At 38.4% G+C, this 20,785-nt stretch overlaps 1 protein-coding gene across 11 annotated transcripts in view; it reads right to left on the bottom strand.

The window, feature by feature from the left end:
• The window catches only part of MEGF11 (multiple EGF like domains 11), a 283,406-nt gene that overhangs the window by 181,628 nt on the left and 80,993 nt on the right, over window positions 1-20,785 (bottom strand). For all 11 annotated transcript variants that reach the window (XM_032994322.2, XM_032994321.2, XM_032994325.2 and 8 more), the window contains one exon: window positions 3,820-3,912. In XM_032994322.2, the coding sequence (XP_032850213.1) occupies window positions 3,820-3,912 (93 nt within the window). The remainder of the gene's footprint in view (window positions 1-3,819; window positions 3,913-20,785) is intronic.

Genomic DNA, 20,785 nt, shown 5'->3' with positions numbered 1-20,785 from the left:
TTAAAGCGGATGAAAAGTCTTACTCATGTGACAAGTTAAAGATATGCTTAAGTGCTTTGCTGGATTGGGGCCTAACGGCTTGCAAATACAGATGGCTATTACCAAGACCCAGAAGAGGCCAGGTAACCACCAACAGTCAATTATATTCCTACCAGAACTTCAAGCCAGTATATCATACTGTTTGAAGTTAATTGCTTTGAAATAATTGGACAGGTGAGCAGGTAAGTTCACACAGAGCATTTGCAATTTCCTTTGTATTTAAAAAAACAACGGTGCAAATTGCATGGACAAAATGGACATGAATTTAATCAAACAAGTTAAAAGGGAAGGGAAAAGGTATGGGGCTTTTTTAAAGACTTTTCCTTTTAATTTTTAGCATCATTAAAACCTTGAAAACATTTTATTCAAGAGCTTCTTTTGTTAATACCTCATTACTTCTCTTTTTATTGTTATGGTAATCAAGCCTTAATATATTGCAGCTTTATAGCATGAAATCAAGGCTAGGCCTGTGGGCATCGACAGATGTACAACAGCATGCAGTAAAACACAGGTATAGAGGCATGCAGAGCTGAATATGGCACAGGGTTTTTTTATAATTGTTTAGCAATTCATCTGAAGTTATTTTAACCTTGACAACGGATGAACTCTAACATGTACCACGATCAGTCACTGGAAAGCTGCATCAAATAGCAAGTTTTGTGATTGCTGTCTCACAGGCTGACTTTTAGGAAAGCATGAAACAAAGTTTGAGAAAGATGATTAAATTGTTTGGGTGACTACAGGCTGTAGCTGTAACTATTCACAACATTTAACTGAGTATATTCTAGAATATATATGGTAACACTGGGAAACTGCATTTAACACCAAAATTTTGCCTCCCCGGAGGAAATCTGTGCTCAGTGGCAGAATTCATACCCTCTCCTGGCATAGGCAGTCTTTGTGGTGCACCAGAAAAGAACATTTGTATCTGACTTCTGGTTTTGAAGTGACACTTGGACCTTGTGCTGGAGCTCTGCTTACGGTTGAATTTCACCCATCAAACCAAATGAAAGTTATGTATAGCTTTTAGAAAGTTATAATGGTCTCGTCTGCAGGCTGTTGAAATACTATCTCAAAAAGAGTAAGTGTCCCTAGATCCTTTTCAAATAACCAACAACAGATGACCCTCAGTGTCAGGGAGGCTCCACTTCTCAACACTGTTTTCAGGAGAGATCATTCAGGAAACAATTACAGCTCCTGGGAGATTTTCTAAATTTAAGGGAGTGTTTTGGCTAGCAATCCCTTTCCCAGTAGAACAGTTTCAAACAGCCAACATTAAAAGCAATATGCCTGTGACTTAATACAATCACCGATACTGAGGACCATATAGGAAAGGTCTATGGCCCCACGGGGCGTGGGGTGACATGCATACAGCCAACAGCTTCAGTTTTTCCAGAGCACAGCCCTGCAGGGCCAGCCATTTGGAAACATCCAACAAACGGTATTTGTCATTGCAAATATGTAACCTTCGTAGTAGCTACCCAATATTAATGAAGTAATAGGAAGAAAGTAGGCACAGGTGATACATTATTCCAGTAGAAGCAAAAAATGTTTTCCATATTATTACTGGATAACAGTAAGACATGACTCAATACGTGGATCATTAATGTATCTGAAAAACCCAGTTAACCTCAGTTAGGCAAAGGCTCCCAGCTTCTCCCATCTCTCTTGGAAATACTCAGAGTAAAAATATACTGTATTCAGCTGATATCTCTTCTATACCTTTTAATTTAAATAAAGTCTCCTAACAATGAAGTGGCCAGTCATCCAAATTTCTAGCGTCAAGCGTAAAGGCGAACAGCACTCTTGGCTGCAGTAGAAGCCAACTTCTATGAGACCATTCACACCTACAAGCATTACACTGGACAGTGCTTGTCAGACCAGACCTTAGGATAAGAATGCATGTTGCCCAGCATATAACAAATGGAATGAAAGACAATGGGCACTATAGTCCAGCAAACACACTAATTATATTAATAAAATGAAAGCTTAAATTTTGAAGCTAATCCTGGGCTATCATTTATAAAAGTTAACAGGGCATATTTAATTTAGGAATTGGCTAACGCTTCTCTTTCCACCGCTGAAACCTCATAAATGAAATATACTGGATTGCTGCCCAGTGCGGAAATAAAAGTTATGAATAATGTTTCTATCTCAATCATTGTCAGTGCTTTAATATTCCTAATTACTTTAAAAAGCTAAATATTCAATATAGGAAAAACCTTCTTTTTCTTTTTATCTTCACTTGCAAGATTAGTGCAATTTAATAAGAGTGACTGGGTAGTTTCAGTCCATGAGACCATTCTGTACTTTGACATCCTTTCCTCTTCAGTTTTACAATGAATGGAGAGCTTGTTACTCTGTGTATGCATGTGTGTATAAATGTATACATCTATATGTGTATGTCCATGTTGTCACTGTATTTTTATTGTTATTATTTTAACTTCTCTAAGTGCACATGCACTGTATAAATGCTCACTGGCTGGTAGGTTAAACATATCTATTACTAAAAATAACCAAAGGATAAAAAGAGTTCCTGAGATTCTAGATAATATTTTTCAATTGAAGGTACTGTTTTTCTTTTTAAAAATATTGTTGTAGATAGATATTCTGTACGTTATGCTGCCCAATTTTTCCCTTGTCTACGTATGATGTAATCCCATAAGGTTGCTTCAAACCCTTTTTCTGTCCTTCCTCCCCACTCTCCCCCTATTGCCTTTTCTGCTGTAACTGAGGAGACAGCAGTAGAGCTGCAGACAAAACACCAGTAACTTGACCAGACAAGAGCCTGCCCCATTACTTCAGCCTCTGGAGGTGTTTGTCCCCAGTTACATTTAACTCCTATTTTCTTCTAATACCTCCCTTTATAGATCCCTTTTCTGTTATCTTTTTGCCTGGTAATGATACTTCTTTTTTTAGGATCCAAATCAATTTGGGAAAAGGGGGGAAGTAACAGCAAAATGAAACGTTCATTCAGTAAATGACTCACAGCATCTTTCTCGATGCAGCTTTATTTACTTGCCTGATGCACAAATAGATTTCATTTAACAAGCTTATTTCCATTATGTCAGTAACATATTGGGCCTGTGTTACATTATATCCCTGATGTTTGTACTGGAAAGAATGCTACCTCTTTCATTCCAGAATGAACTAATCACACAGACTTAAACTTATCATTACCAATTTGACATACACAGTTTCCCCAGCTGAAAGAATTGAATGCCTCAAGTGTGAATTAATTTCCTAGCAAAAGGTTTAGAACTACCACCTCCACCATTTCCCTAACTTCTGCAGTATGGCTAATTTGAGGTGTGGATTTCAAGTCAGAAGATAGAATCTGGGCTGCATGAAAAGCCAATGGCAAAACTCCCACTGGCTTCAAGAGGACAAGGATTCCGTCTAGAGAGAGTGCTTTCCAAACGACCTCAAGTACTCCACAAAGTATTTAATGAAGAAGGTGTTATATTAAAGATTTAAGAGAGAAAAAATTCACAATAGAGCTATATTATCTCTACTGGTATCCTAATAACAGGACCAAAATCATTAAAAGCATCCTCCACTGCATTTAACATTTCTTTGTAAAAACAAGCAAAAAAGGCGAAAGGCATTATTATAGGAAAGGGTATCATCACATATTAATTGTTGCAAAATAGCCAATGGACCACCTTCATTTTTCCACCTAAAGCATCCAAAATCTTAAGCCACTGCTTTCTTTAAGGCTTTTTTTTTTTTTTTAATGGCAGCATATATCCTTCTCACATTTTTGTAATCTTTACTCACCACTAGAGCAATCGGTACCTCCCCATCCTGGTTCACAATGACAAGTGTCAGGAGAAACACATCTTCCATGCACACACTCCTCTGTGCAGAGTGCTGTTAAGAAGAAACAATACACAGCATTGTAAACACATTAAGTGGTTGGTAAACATACTGTAAACTATGCCTTTGAGAGCACTATTTTGTTTAAAGATATTAAACAAAGCAAACATACAAAAAGGAATTACTTGAAAGATTTAATTAATCGGAAGTGACCAAAATAAAATATCGGTCTCCTGACAGCAGTAAACTCATTTGTCACTTCAGTTCTTTGTAATGAAAAACTCTAACACCAGAAATTACTTTAGTTAGCAGTTTTGCTTCATAATAAAATTTTTACCAAACTGACACTTATTATATTACAGAATAGCAGCTTCTTCTATTGCACTCAAGTTGCTACTGCACGTAAGACAAAATGGAGCTCAGTTTTGAAAGTACATTAAGATACAAGATAGATTTGTGAAAAATAGCTCAAGGAGAAGAAATAATTTTACTACATGATGAAGTATCTATAAGTGCAGCCTTGTCTTTTCAAGGTCACCAAGTTTTCCATAACTACAGTGTTCGACATCTTATTTGTCCACTGCTGGATTATTGCAAGTTCAATATCCTCAAGGGTCAAACTACGAAAAACTGGTTGGTTTTACTTGCCAGTTGACAGACAAGGGACAATCTCTTTTTCTTCACCCCAAGTAGGAAGAGCTTTAAAACCATGAACTTCTGACTTTTTCTTTTCCTGTGTTGCTTTGGTGTCTGACTTACTTTCCAGTGTATGCTGGTATGCCCATCGCTCACAAAAAAGCTTAGACGATACTGACTAACTACTTTAAAGGCTGAGCTTTACTGCTTACTACCTTATTTCCATTTTACCACTTAGGACATTTCCAAAAATTCAGTGTGTCAGTGATTCAAATTGGATGGTTACGTTGAAACATAATTTCCATCTCAACTAACATGTATGAGTTATTAACGAATATGATGTAGTGCCAATGAGATCACTATATTAAAATATGTATACATATAGATAATATATATCATATATGTGATACGTCATATATAACCTATGTTTGTATATACTGTGTTTTTATATCAGATGGGAAATGTGGATATTGTTCTTACTTAACCAAGAACTGGCTGAAACTGGACTACAAAAGACTTATTCCAAGACAAAAAATAATTCATTCCTGTCTCAAACAAGGCCAGCAAAGCTGATTTGAGAAGTAGCTTTGTGCTGCTGTACTGAAAATCGGGCGGCTGAACTACCCACTTCATTTTAAATCAGCCAGCGGACCTTCTTAAAGTTGCACTGGGCCTGCATATGAGACACCCTTTCAGTTCCCAGGTACCTCATGCGGAAAATGTTCTTCACCAACATCTTGTACATTTGAACGATTCCTGCTGTATTTGACATACTGTTTGGACTACCAGCCTGGATCACATCTTGAATCTGCTGGTGTCAAAGTTGACGGAAACATTTTGCTGTCTATTCTGTGTTTGGGGCATTGCAGACCAAACTCACTAAGCTATTCACAATATATTTAAATCCGACTTCAAATCACAAGTGAACTTTGAATAATCCCATGGGACAAATCTTCCTGCTCTTTATCCATCACATGACATGTGATCAGTGATTAGAATTTACCACATTATAATGACTGCAAGATCTTTCTAAATTAGTCATTTCCTTTCTAGGTTTGCTGTATGTCAAAAGTGCAATTTATTCTTATTTCATATCTTATGTTTAGACAGTATTGCAGGGGGCATGAAATATTGATAGCTAATTCTCTAGTCACTAATTGTCCTAATCTTCTGTGCATTTATTTTACTTGAGTTAGGGTTTCTGAAGCCAGTGAGGCATCCTAGTCTACAGCTGTAAGATGAGCTTCAAGACAGGGTATTAGTAAATAGGATTTTCCAATAAAGAAATACACACCTTCATGCAATCATTTAAAAATGGCTGGTTATCATGTATGACAAGAACTGTGTTAACATAAATATTAAATAACAAGGACTAATTAGGCTAATAAAGTTTACTTAATCACTTGTCTATGGACAGAGGTGATGACTTCTGTAGTAGTGCTTCCAGTCCCTTGGGAAGAGTGCTATGAGAGACTTACAAGCAAGACTCATGACAGTACTTCTCATTCTAAAGCAACTGGTGATATGCAAAATACAAAAAAGTACTATAGAAGATTGCACCATTGTTTTTAGGTGTTTTTAAGTCCCACATAACTGAAGATGACAATGTTTAATGAGCAACTAAAGAGTCAAGTAAGGTAAAGACACTCGTTGGAACTGGGTTCTCTCATCTAATTTATTAACTTGCTAACCAAGCAACTGCAAGCTCCCTAGCTAATTGTCATTTAAACACGTGAAATTACACAGGAGCAATCCCATATGTGGGGGGTCACAGAAAAGCCCCTTTTTTGAAAGAGGAAGCTTTGATATAAGCCATTTTATTCAAGGATGCAAATAATCAGACCCTGCCCTGTCTGATTTGCATCAGACCGATAATGGTCCATATAAAGGTCAGATTAGGGTACAACTCTGAAGTTTTACCATAGCAAATAAAATTTTGAATTTCCCTTATAAAAGGGAAGTCTTGCCTTGCTCTAATCTTTCGAGTTTAAATTAATTTTTCATTCTATTAACATTCAACACAATAGGATACAATGGTCCCCAAGGCATTCTTCCTAATATACTTTGTACAGTGGTTTGCAAATGATCTTACTGGTTAATGGAACTATAAAAATTACTTGCATATAAAGGTCAAGAAAAATAAAGATAAGTATATACTTTCTGACACTGTCCTGTTCAACTCTCAGCTAAAGGCCCCTGGAGTAAAGAAAACTTGTACTAATGCAAGGACTATAATTCCTCCCAGTATAATAGCCCAAGCAGTTCAACCTTTGGAATTCCAGACTTCTTATGTCTGCATTTTCCCTTGACCAGTTCTCTTGAACAATCCAGCACCTCATTGATCAGTTTATTATTAGCATTCTTGGCATGAGTTTGAGATCAGTTTGTAGTTTGATTCAGCCTGGTAATAAAATGACCTACATCAAAGCCCTGCCAAAATACCATCTTTGTAGCAATGTGTTTAGCATGAGTTATTTGGCCGTATTCAAGGTTACACAGCAACTGCTCCTTATCACAGAATAAAGTCAACAAAAGGGTTCTGTAACAATTCATTTGATGCTTATCTCTTACTTTATAATTACAAACAGTGTTTTTTTTAACATATAAGGTCAATCCTCAGGCAAATAGACCTAAAGATTAAACTCTTTTCACACCTGAAATGACTGCATAGATTTCTTTAACACTAGCACTTATTTCTCAACTGTTGTCCTGAATTTGAATTTAGTCAGATTAATGGGTTGTCTGTGTCTCCTATCTAAAAAGGTATGAGATAGCCAGGATATTGTTATGGAGGACAACTCTGCTAAGTGGAGCAGACTCTTCTGCCTGGAGAATACTTTCATTGCAGAGTTACTTCAATTGAGTGGCACCACAGATAGTTTATCCCAGACAAAAGCAGCTACTCTGTCTTCCTTGGTGCTGCATTCCTCTGTGTGGATGCAAACCTTGACTCCACCAGGGTTAACCCTGCTGTACCACACCTTTCACACATTGTTATACCCTGCTCATCGCTACATTATCAACTCATTGACTTCTTGTATGCCATTAAGCAATGTAACTTAAGCAATGTAACTAACACCTGCCACAGTTACCCTGTCAGCCTCTTTCCTACGGGTGGAAGTGCATTTAGAGAAGAGTTTCGTGCTAGAGGAATAAGTACAGAATGATTTACCTTGGGAAAGTTTTGTTAGTTTGTCCAAAAACATAACTTGCGTATTTATTTCCCAAAAGGCAGAGTCCAAAAAATGTGTCTTATGCTTGCAATGAAATGTAACATTCGCAGTGATCCTTTGAACCTGGAGGAGTTCACAGCCACTGACCCAGCAAGTTCCATCTCCCTCCCACTTCAGCTGGTGGGACTTTGTTGTGCCACACAAGCTAAATACCTTCAAAACAAAGACCAGTATAATTACAAAGTCTAAAGGAACCCAGCGTAGAAAGCAGAAAACAGGCTTGATGAGCTGCACTCATTCACAGCAGTGTGTGCTGCTGAGGAGGCGTGCTGGAGTGTTCTGTACAAGCTAGAGTTTCCTGGGCTCTGCAGGCTCTCTGCCCAGGGATTGTAGGGCAGCCAGAAGGTGATGGAAAGCAGAAATAAATGTAGATACATTAAAATAATGGAAAACACTGCTAAATAAAGATACAGATGCTACTATATGAGAGCATAGACACAATGAGAAATTCAGGCACTCTCCTAGAACTGCACAGAACGAACTGGTCTATTGTGACTGAACGTGTGGCAAAAGGATGTGGCCCCATGACTGCAAGTTCTTCAAAATTCTTTCTTTTCTCTGCCCTACTTTAGGCAGTCTCTGCCAGTTTTTATTCAGTATACACTGATTTCACCCCAACTCTGACCAATTTTATTTGCTATGAAACAAAGGTAGACTTGTATTTTTTCTATTATGTTGCTGGTATTTTAACTTCAGTTCATCTAACCAGTTTGCCCCATGCTTGATAGTTGTTGGACTACACAAAGAAGAAATTTAATGGAAAAAGTGTTGTTTTCCTTCAGTATTTAATATGTGTCCCTGGAACAATTTGGGCCATTTTAGGACATTCCTCCAGTGCCTCGTGCCACTTTTAGGAGAAAGAATAATTTTGTCAGGTGATATCGCAGTTATCTCATGGCCAGTGGTTTCAGATAATGCAGAGAGGTCAAAGAAGATGAAAAAAAGACGAAAAAGATGGTTGCCCCTAATCCATTAGGAATCTATTCAGTCAGGGCCACTCTGATGTTTCCATCTTAATGTACTGGCCTGAATCCAGATTGTGCTGAGTCTATGATATTAGCTTCATTAGATAAGTCTGTAGTCAGCTTTTGGCTAGATTCTCTTAGAATGTGCTCAGGAAAGGAAGGTTTGATAGTAGAAGAAAGATGACTACAGCTAATGCATCTAGGTAGGTTTTCCTCATTCTTAGACTATTGCTTATTTGTGGAACGGAAGATTCCCTCTCTAAATCACTGACTTTCTGTCAGGAATCATGCTGATTAGATGGTTTCCTGGATAATTGTTCCAATGAAGTGGGATAATAGTTCTTTGCATTGCTTAATGTCTATTTCTGTGGTCATCACTCAGGATGCACCCATTAATTTATCACCTTGGATAGCACTTTAATGCAGGGTTTAGTAACTTTAATAGATGAAGATATGACAAGATCTCAAAGCCTGCTTGGGCTTTGAGCAATTTATTGTTTCAGTGTATGGCAACCCTTATTTTTCATCTCCCTCTTGGCATCGAATAAAAGTACTAATAAAAATAATACAAAACCAAGGAGATCAATGTAAGCAAAGGACAGATGAGATTGATGCAGATCCTATAACAGCAGTGGGTCACAAGATCAACCCTTCTTCCTGTAGGTGTAATTCAATCACATTTTTTTGGCAGATTTGGAACTAAAGGCTATGTATCTATGCAATCAGAAGAGTATCAATAGTATTTCCTGTTGTTTGGGACACGGGGAGTCTCTGACCATTGCCTTAGTGAGGTATTGATCTGTTCAAGATAGCAGCTAGGTTGTGTTATCCTTAGGCTTGACACCCTGCCAAAGCTCAGAGTAGGCTGTGCCAGAGATGACTTGTGAATATCAGAAGTAAAAGAATTGAGGAGACACATTTGGAGGATTTTGTCTTCTCTCAGAAGCAGAATCTGACAGATATCAGTGTCATCATTGATGAAATAGAAGTAAATCCCTACATGAATCTGCTAGGAAGTGAAGATTTGTTAATAAACATAAAATCTACGATAGTTTCAGCTCAGAGTTCTATTACCAAGTAAATGGCAACCTGGGGCTCTGATGACTAATGAGAAGGTGAACACAGGGCCTCCCACATTCTTGGCATGGCTGAGTGTCCCAGGCAGGTGACACAGGCTAGTTTACAGGTCCTGGAATAATTCCAGCCAGACCTCAGTCTTTCAGACTCTCGGGTCCCTCACAGGAACAATGCTCACGGTTTACTGATAACTGGAGGATCTGACACTGATGAGAATCTAGTTCAGTCCATGCTGCAATCTATTGTGTGTTGTAGGCCTTACTCCAGAGAGTAGTTATGGAAGTAGGCTGTGCTGGGGGAAGTTCAAGGTAGAGAAGAGACTGCCACTTTTAATATATACCCTGAGAAAAGCAAGACTAGTGGAGCATTTTTTTGGAATTGCAGTCTGGATGGTTCTGAGGAACAGCTGAGCTGGAGCAGCACATCCCTGAGATGGGAATGGCATCGCATCAGTGACCATAAAATAGTGCCAGTGCTAGTAATAGAGGAGAAGGTTAGAACCCTGCAAAAGGAGAGGTCGATGGCAGTCACACATTTAACAGACTCTTTGTGTCATTCTGATGCCCCATTGGCTTCATCTGCTCTGGTAGAGAAAGGGAATGGGAGATAGTACTTACCAATGTCTGAACAAGAGCTGAAAAGCAGCCTCCCTGTAGCAGCAAATGTCAGAAGAGCAGAACTGGGATCAGTAAGCTGAACCGCTCTGTATATTTGGCTGTGTGAATAACAGAAGAGCTTTGCAGTAGTTCAAAGCACAAAAAGGGAATGGTGGGAAGGCATTGCAGGACTCTGAGCACTGAAATGAATCTGCCCTGTGAAGTGGACAGGTTCCAAGGTTGGGTAAAAGCCACACTAATCCATGAGTCTGTAGATAAAGTCACAGCCAAGCTCTGGCAAGAGGAATGAGTGCAAAGGCAGGAGGGAGTTAAGTTTAAGAAGCAGGTAAATTCTGCAATGAAGACAAAGCATCTGTCTAAAGCCCGATTTCAACAGATTCATGACTAATGTCACATGTAAAGGGAAGACCTCAAACCAAGGTCAGAGATGACAGTCAGATATGTCTTGCTCACCCCCAGTGCTCCATAGGGATCACGGAATACAAGCAGCTGGGATTTCTCTGTGGGCTGAAGAGACAAATTCCACCTTCACGTGAAATATTGGTCACTCTAAGGTAAGTCACGCTACCAAATCACTTACCATTTCTAATTTCTCATTGCCATCACAGAAAGTGAATCTGAGCCCATAGCAAACTCTTTGGAGATCAGCTAAATATTGGTAATTGTTGATCATTTAAGGCCTGCAACTGATTTTACACATTTTCTGCCATTGCTTCAACTAGATATAATCATTGCATTCTGCCATGTTGAGAGAAAACACTTATGCCAAGATCAATTCTGCTGATCAATGTTCTAATACAATATTATTCTGTGGGGTAATTTCAGCATTTAACTTTTTCTGGTAAACGATTTCCCATTGCCTCACTGCAGGGTTCAAAACAATCATTATCACTAGTTCAAACTGTTAATGAGGTTAAGAGAGATCCTGAATCAGCAGAGCAGAATCTACGACCCAGGAAAGCTTTTCCCCTCCTGTGCCCTCTGTCTAGTCCTTCCATTTTGGTAAATTGACCAACTCTTTCCAGCAATTTGTAGAAAATACATTTTCACTAGTTAATTTTCAGCTGGAACCTGATTCATCCAACCAGCAAACTTAATGACAATTTGTCTGCAAATTGTGCTTTATATTGCACCTTTAGAAAGAGCATTACTATATTTTTCTAAGTAATGTAGAAATATTAACATCTACTCTTACGCACTGTCTTTCATTCTCTCTGTATACAACCTAGCAGATCTCACTCCACCAAAACAAAATGCAGTCAAATAGTATTTGCCGGCAGGAGGCTCCAGGTTGTTTAAGGACAGAAGAGGGAAGAAGTGACTGTCCTATGCCAAAACCGGTGGAAGTATTCTCCAATCATTCTGTTCTTAACCTTAGGGGAATTTTTTTTGTTGCCTGAGGGAATGAAATCCTTGTCAGGCTGGGGAACAGAGGAGAAGCTCATACCTAACTAAGATCCCTGGTCCTTTCAGATTTCCTGCCAATGTACGGAGAAGCCGCCAAACCTACCAGAAGAAGAGAAAGCAAAACCTGATCTACCAGATTACCTATGATGGCAGGTAGCATCAAACTACACTCAACAGCCTGCTGAAGGAACGACTGTTCTCCACTCATTGGTATGAGTATCTTCATCTGCACCCTGGGCTCTCCTAAGAGTTGTGTTGTAATGAAAAATGAGCTGCCAGTTGCAAAGTACAAAGTTAGAAACGTCCTGAAAGTGGTAAGTCAGAAATAAATAAACATTTGCATCATAAAAAAACTGGAGGAACATACAGTGCCCTACAGCCGGGGAAGGTGATAACTAAATTACAGACGAACAGGTAAGTACTTGTACCACACGCAGCAGAACTGTATGAAACTCATCAGTTTGGGGATGGCATTTCTAGCTGAGTGAGCCTCACTATAGAAATTGCACTAGTATATTACTACTGCCTTGCCTCATATCACAGCTACCTCTGCTTTCTTACTATGACTGTATCACTTAAATAGACCAAGAATTTATGGGTTCCAACACTAGCTGAGTAGCTGTTTGATTTAAGCAGTAATAGAGGAATAATATAGGATAATGTCAGAGAGAATGAGTTATTACTTTAAAAACCATGTTTGTAACAAGGGCAAGACTCTCAGAGGTCCTACAGCAGACAGTGAGAGGGACATGAGGAGGACATTGGCCTAAACAGTCTAGTAAAATAACCAAGCCATCTTGCCTTGTTCTCTGGAAATCACCACAAAATTACAGCACTTGCACATCTTGCTAGAGGTTACCCACTCAGGGCGTTAATTTCCTTGGGAACAAATTCCATCATATTGCTGTTCCTGTGAAACACTTATTTTTGGATCTGGTAGCATTCCTACATGTCCATAGCTCTCTGATTACTGACTTGCCCTGAATTGTGGGTCTCATGCCAAGAAAATTTTATTTTCTGTCAGTAAATGACACAGCTCCACTGCTGATTGATTTTCATAGGCACAGAGTATGTGCTGTGTGTAAGAGTGAGGATGGATGCATCAAAAATGTTGTTCCTAAAAGATAAAAAGTAGATAGATGAAGACATCTGGACTGCATGATACTTCTGGCTATCTTTGCTGAGCAATGCAACTCCTAATAAAACTAAATTACGCCAATTCTCCTAGATAAATTTTAGTCCTATAGCACATTGAATAAACTATTGATTTTTCAAACAAAATCTTTCTTCATTCTTATTCCAAATTTCATCAAGCCAATCTAACAAAGCCCCTTTCTTTGTTTCTCACCAAAGTAGGATGAATATGGACACGCTTCTAAAGGCAAAGCTGTCACTGAGGCCAGTCTATTAGATGGCATGGGCCCTAGAGGGCCAACACATTTCAGATTTCATTTCAGATCAAGCCACAGACTGCAAATGAAGGTCACCCTGATGAAGTCAAGGATAGAAATATAGTCTGTTTGAAGATCATGTGAATGTGTAAGCTACACTAACATTACTGGGGATGGAATATTTAAATGCAGACACTTTTCACTTTTCTCACATTTCAAAAGGAACCATAGCAATGTGTTTCAGAGCAACTTATTGAAAAGAACTGAAAAGAAGATCCCAGGAAGCAAATTATTGTATAATTATGGGGCTGATTCTCATCTTAAGCCTCTGGTTTAAATTTTCTGTAACCAACTCTTGATTGCAGGAGGTCAGCTGCTTTAGGATCAAGTCCAATTTCTTAGTAATGTCTAAGTGTCTAGAGAAACTTTCTGCTAATGCGGCATAGTAAAATGTACTTTCCAGTTCCTGTGATTCACACTGTTGCCTGAAAATAGAAGATGGGAGCTGGAAATAAAAACTTTTACCTCCACTGTCAGAAGCTATTGAAGATGTCTATCCTTTACTATAAGGTAAATATTACATAGCATTTGCATAAACAAAACTATTACACAGTATTTGGTGAAAAAAAATATCATTTTGGATGCTTTTAATAATGATTTCAAAAGGGCTTCTACTTAAACTGTGGATTTTCCTAAAACATGACACCTGTGAATGCAGTTGTAGAGAGATCAGATCCTAAGGTATGTCCCAGTGACTTGCTTCTGTAGAACTCATATATGCACTGGAGTGCTGTAACTGAAAGCCTCCTTTTGTTGCTTACTATACCGAATACCAGGTTTAATTTCTTTACAAGTATGCTTATATCATATTTCATACACAGTTTCTTATTTTTAATCAGAAAAAAAATCTCTGTATTTGACTCAATTTACATACTTAAGTTGTAAGCTTTTTCAAGTAAAGCTATCTTTGAGTGGTTTTGCACATGGATTTCTGGGCATTACAGTAATAAAAGTAAATCATACTATTCAGAAAGGAGAAATCTTGATAAAAAGAAGGAAGGCTTTGGGATTAAATAAATTGAAAATATCTCTTGACTTACTGCATCAGGGAAAGTGAGGTTTGCAAAAGTGAATACCTGGGTTAGAAATACGGAGCTTAAGATAAATTATTCAAAAATGTTTTGTGATCAAATCTGCAATGGACTGAAGTTTCATTTAAGATTTCTCTGAGGAGCCTTAAAAAACCTTTATTAAAGTGAAAAGCATGTGCAACAATACACAAATATGAAGTGGAATGCTATAATCCTGTATCAGAAAGAAAAAGAGAATGTCTGTAAACAGTCAAAGCATATCTGGTTCTAGAGGAAGTATCCATGGCTGGGTAGACGAGCTCTGTCTGTAATTAGCCTTTTGGATATCTGATTAATACTCTTACACCCTACTAGAGTATGAAGTGTTAACAGATGCTTTTCAAGCCACCAGCCAACATCATCTTCTTCTTTCACTGAGAACAATTAGGCAGCCAAACATAAACACTGATTTGCTGACTGACTCTATTGCAAACCTAAAATTGCCATCTATGTGCACTTTGGACACCTTTAGTTCTCTCCTACTATCCATTTTGTCCTATCACACTCTTTTTTTTTTTTTTCTTTTTTTTTTTTTTCCCCATGAAGAATTCATGCATTTTTCCTTCACTTTCACACACTTCACTAAAGTAACTCATGCAAATGTCTCAGGAAGGTGTTTTGCTATATAAAGCTACATAAAGAATTAGTACATCCATATGAAAACAGGACCCAGTCTGCAGATCAGTTGTTACTTCAACAGCAACAGCTGACATTTATTACTGTTGAAGTGTTAACACTACCTAGAAATGGTGTATATCCACAGTCCTCAGGCAAGCTGATGGAAACTGTAGCATTCAACACCTCTGAAAGCCAGGGTCCTCGAGCAAAGGTATAGTTTCAATACGAGAAGTTACTTCTTCTCTAAAGTTCCACAGCGATCTTCTGTGCAATTTGGCATCTTAGTATTTTTACACTTTGATCTAAATGATTTATTCTTCAGAGTGGGAAGTACTTTCTATTTCAACATATGTGATTGTTTTCTGCAAATTTTTAAGACTTGTTTCATAACAGAGTACTATCTGTTTGCATTAAGCTACAGATTAACCAGCCTATTTTTATAGGCTATCACATATTCATCAGAAATGGATGCCGTTGCAAAACCAATTGAAAATCCATGGAATAATAAATTTTTATCCTACCATGAGACACGGAATACGTGCCACAAGACAAAGCTAACTGGGAACAAAGGGAACTACAACCCCTTTAAATTCCCAGCCAGTAAACCCACTCCCAGGCATTGCCCAGAATTTGAGGAACCAGAGTCAATAAACACAACTAGTTTGGTATTTCATGTAGTATTCCTCGTGTGAATGTCACTGGTACTTTTAAGAGGCACTGCTAAAAGGATGTCATAATTACAGACACACATTCCAAAAGCTCACATAAAAGAAATGTACCTTATGCACAGGAAGGTGCTGAAGGCAGTATACTTAAGATGGAAAATAGCTGAACTGTGAGTAAATGCACCCAGGTAGCCAAATGCCTCCTCCTGCCTGCACAGGTCGACATATCTGGGGCATCCACGGCTATTGCTATAAATGGCTGAGAGACCAGAGGGTGGCAGGAACAAGGGCCACAACCCTCAGCCAGCCCTGACAACTGCCATACAGGCTCGTCCTTCCCAAGGTTCTGAAGTGAGTGAAAAATATTTGAAAAGAGTGTTTCACACCAGCTTTCAAAGTAGTCCCCTGTCACTACTGAAACTGAGAGGTGGAAAGACCAAAAAAAAAAAAAAAAAAAAAACATAAGGAGATATCATGAGGATCATATTGATGAGTATGTTTATTAACTGCGTATGGCTGTATGTACTGGGTCTGGCTGGGATGGAGTTAATCTTCTTCGTAGCAGCTTGGATGATGCTGTGTTTTAGATTTGTGACCAAAACAAGGCTGATAATGCTAACATTTCAGCTATTGCTGAACAGTGGTTCAAGACTTTCTCTGTTTCTCACACTGCTGCACCCCCACCCTCAGCGAACAGCTTGGGCATGTGTAAGAAGTTGGGAGGGGACACAACCAGGCAAATGACCCAAACTAACGAAAACGATATTTCATGCATTATAACATCACGCTCAGCAATACAAAGGAAGAGGAAGGGCTCTCGGGAGACTAGCTATCTTTTGCTCAGTAACTGGCTGGAATCAACCTACCCATGGGAGGTGGCGAGTGACTACTTTTGCATCACTTGTTTTGCTTCTCTCTTCTTTCACTTCTCTTTTGCTTATTAAGCATTTTTTTTACCTTGATCCACATGTTTTATTTCTTTTACTCTTCCTCTGTCCCACCAGGGGAAGTGAGTGAGAGCAGGCGGGTGGGTCAGTGAGTGAGCAGGTACTGGGGTGAACCCATGATGCTGTGTCGTGCCATCATTCTAGTGCATGCACTTCACACATTCTTATAGTGATAGTGATTCATTTTTATTTACAGTTTAAATCTTATAAGATGCCTAGAAATGAGGAAGAGGGGCGACAGGCCCTTAAACCTGACATAGGCTGCAGTAGCTCTTTTTTTTCAGTCAGCAAGGAATCTGCTTTAGAACCATCCCCCACACCTGACTGATGCCTTCCCACACATCTAAGGTTAACGTGTGAGAAAGAATCTGGAACTGGTCAGGGGAAGGTCACAGCCAGAGGAAACTACAATAAAAAGGAAGTGGAAAAAGATGCTATCTCAGATTTTGAATGTACATCAGAAGCTCTTTTTAAAGACCATCTAGATTTAGGTAGCTTCTTTTCCTTTCTCTCTCCCTCCTTTTCTGCTAGGCTTTAAAACTCTTCAGAGCACAAGGGAAATAAATCTATTAAATGGGAGAAGGTTGTAAAGGAGTGGTCAAGAAAATAACTTCAATTTTAAATGTGTTTAATTTCACACATCCATCTTCTTTCTGACCCTATTGATTTCAATAAGTTAACCCAGCTCACCACACATCTGGACTACTAATGAACTTCAAACTCTTTTGGAGAGAAAAGTCTGGAGTTCTGTGCCTTCCTAATTCAATAAATGGCAAATAGCCTGTATGTATACGTCCTCAAGAACAGTTCACTCATATATGGGATGGACAGGATCTTGTTTTTGTAAGTCTATGCAAGTGAATAGATACCAGCAAGATAGGAAGGACTGAGCCATAAAACTACCGTGGATTAGTACTGGTGCACTCCATGCCATTCTAGATCAGTGTAAACTAACATTAACAACAGTGAAATGCATTAAAGCAAGAGAAGGAGGAAGGGGATTATGAAAGGGAATTGAGACATTAAAGAAAATGTGGAGGTGGTAATGAAGTAACTGAAGATGTCCATTCAAGCAGGGTGAATGTACGCTGATTCACAGCAGCTGGGGGCCAACCTGTCTTTGCTAAAAGCGGGCAAATTAATGGACTAACTTTTGCATGGCTTGTTCTTTGAATTCAAGAATGAACTCACATCTATGATTCTCATGTCTTTTCTTTGGATCCTGCTGAAGATTCCAGGCATCCAGGCCATTAGCATGAATACTACGAGTAGCTATGGATCCAGTGCTGCCTCCTGTGTCTACATTACCAGTATTCTTTCATACTGATCCAACCGAGATTGCCTAAAGCAGCCATAAAAGCTTTTTTACTGCTACACTAGCAACAGTCTAAATCTTTTTCTGTCTATAATGCCTGCATAATTTTTCCTCTGATATTTATTAAGCCCCTTGAGACATTATATAGCTTTAGCATACCCTTCTTTATGACTTCATGCTATTTTCATTCCTTTGTATGAACATTTTGTTTCTCCTCCTTCTGCTGCATTTCTTCCAGAAGTCCTTCCCTTATTTCATTACTACTCCCCACCAACATCTTTGCGAATCCATCAGCATCCAGAAGCTGACTGCAAATATAAAATGATGGATGGGAGATGAGAATTGATTTTTTCACCTTCCCATCAAAGAGGTCTCTCCATTATCTTTAGACTAAATAGTAACGCAGTGTCTTCATCTATACCACAAAGTGAACTGACCTACTTAGAAGGCTGGTCTCCCTCTTCCTGTCCACATAGAGCTTCCCCCAAGGTGCTCAGAATGAACAAGCAAAAGCCTCTACTGTTTGTAGAGCTGTGGCCTGCTCCACTGTGTTCTGTAAAATGGTGTATTAGACATTGAGATATGGCTCCTAGGTTACACATGGCAGTATGGTAGCAGAAGTTGGATGCAGATAACCAGTTCTGTTACATGCTCCTTCTGTTGCTTTCCTATCAGCCCACCTGCTCAGTCAATAGAAAGCAGGGATTCCTCCCAGTCACCACACAGTGGTAAGAATGTTGCTGTGCCTATGACTGTAACTACTAGTATTAGAAGTAGAATTTCTTAATTCCTGTGCAAGTTTCCCCTCAGATGGGAACACCAGACCCAAATTATTTTCCCCATATTTTTCACTGGAAAAAGATGTACAAAGTCATCTTAAATGCAGATAAAAGGAGAAATTTAAAAGAGTCTCCTACTGTCATTTCAATTCTATAATTAATAACACTATATTCCGAATGGCCTTCCACACCATTTTCTCACACTCATACATCCCAAATCAGTAAAAGAATGTCCCCTGATACAAAGTATCTATGTACTGCTATATCATTTCCCTTAATTTATGTTGCATTATTGATGTACAGAATGCCGTACTTGAATAATGTAACAGTAAGGCTCTTACATAAAGCACTAGCACCAGCTTTAATGTGTGTCTATACAGATAAGAAAAATATATTTCCGAAGTCCAGCAGTTTTCAAACAATATATTTTCAAGTTACAAGAATGCTCACCATGAGGAATTTAAAATTAAGGTGAGAAGGGGGGGAAACTTTTCTTCTAAAATGTTAATGAGCTACTGCCTTATAAAGTGAAAATAATCAACAAATCTCACATATGAACAAACATTATGAATATTCAGGAAATTTAAGCCGCTGATTCAACATTTTCTAAGAGTGTACAAGTTTTGCACTGATCACATAAGCTATTATTTTTCTTTTCATCATAAGTACACTCTACTGCGGTGTCAGTGCGTTGTTGTAACATATGCATTGAATTGCAAGTATTGTAATTCACCCAGATGGCAGGAAGCTTTGGAATTGTTACTCCTATGGTACAGATGTTTAACAATCTAGCCATATGGCTCCAATAAGGCAGCCTTTTCAAAGATTACAAAAACTACACTAGACATGCAGCCTTGTAAATTCGAGTGCAATCCTGAGGTATGAATGTTCATATTGCTACAATATAAAAGCATACATCATATTATGAAGTTGGCATGTCTACTGGAATTACAGAATTTATGAAACATTATTTGAATTCCTGAAAAGAATCAGGTCCCAAATTTGCATAATTTTACCAAGCCAGCTATGAAAAGAACATTCCTCATTTGTTTTTGAAATTCATTAAAGGTGTCAGACATAGGCTAACTGGAAAGATGGGTAACTAACTGCATGCAAATATAATAATGTCCCTAACCTCTGGCTTGAGTAAACTACCACTCTAGGTGACAAACTGAGATTCAACCAGTGAGACCAAAAATCTCTCTATAAAAAGATTTGTCACAGTCAAGGAGCTCTAATGATGGTTGTGGCAACTGTAATGTAGAAAGCTGAATATTGAAAAACAATCTGAGATCAATAATATCTTGGCCAAGAAAGGAAAGAACCATGAAATGGTCAATCTATAACTCTACTGAATTTTGGCAGATTTGAATGACAGATACATGGCAGCAAATAAGATTGTTAAATCACTAATCCTGTCATTGTTACATCCTGTCACACTGCATAAATTTATATATTAGAAAAAGAGTGTAAGGTATAGGAGTGAAAAATATCTCAATCTATGATGAAAAGATGAATTCCCAACTTTGTGTTTCATGGTTGTTTTTTTCTGCCAAAGTGTCAGATATAAGTAGATGCCGCTTGCAGTCCCATCTTCCTTTTCTCTGATGCTTGGGTCTCTGACCCTTTGTTACCTAGAAGAAATGTCTCTTTTATATAAATCTGTTGTGCAAGAATAAGATTAAAATGGACAGACTGAACAAAGCACTGGTCTCTCAGACAAAAATGTATCCACTTAGTACAGAGGGGATCTTTCCACCTGACATATTCTTAAAGGGAAGTATTCAATTACCATCTACTCAAAGGGTAAAAAAATCACGAAAGAGCCATGTAATATTCCTTTTCTTTTTCCTTTTTTGAGCAGCAAAGTATTCAGAGATGCTTTATCTATCACAGATACTAATCTAGGCAATATAATTTTAAAACATCCTTACAAAAACCTTGAAGGGCAGTTGAACCCTGTGGTTGTTTAAAAAAAGATTTTCTGCAGTTTATGCATTTGCTTTGCCAAAAGCTTACCTTAGCATACAAAGTATAGTAAATCAAAGTTGCTCTGATTTACTACCCAGACTATGCTGTTTGTTTTCAGAGACAGCTCAGTGAAAAGCTATGTCATGTATAAGAACATTCAGAGAAGGGGAATCGTT

Source organism: Tyto alba, unplaced genomic scaffold (assembly GCF_018691265.1).
Source record: "Tyto alba isolate M040663 unplaced genomic scaffold, T.alba_DEE_v4.0 Super-Scaffold_41, whole genome shotgun sequence".
Lineage (NCBI taxonomy): Eukaryota > Metazoa > Chordata > Aves > Strigiformes > Tytonidae > Tyto > Tyto alba.
Note: the sequence above shows the minus strand (reverse complement) of the source record. Positions and strands in the feature narration are given on the sequence as shown.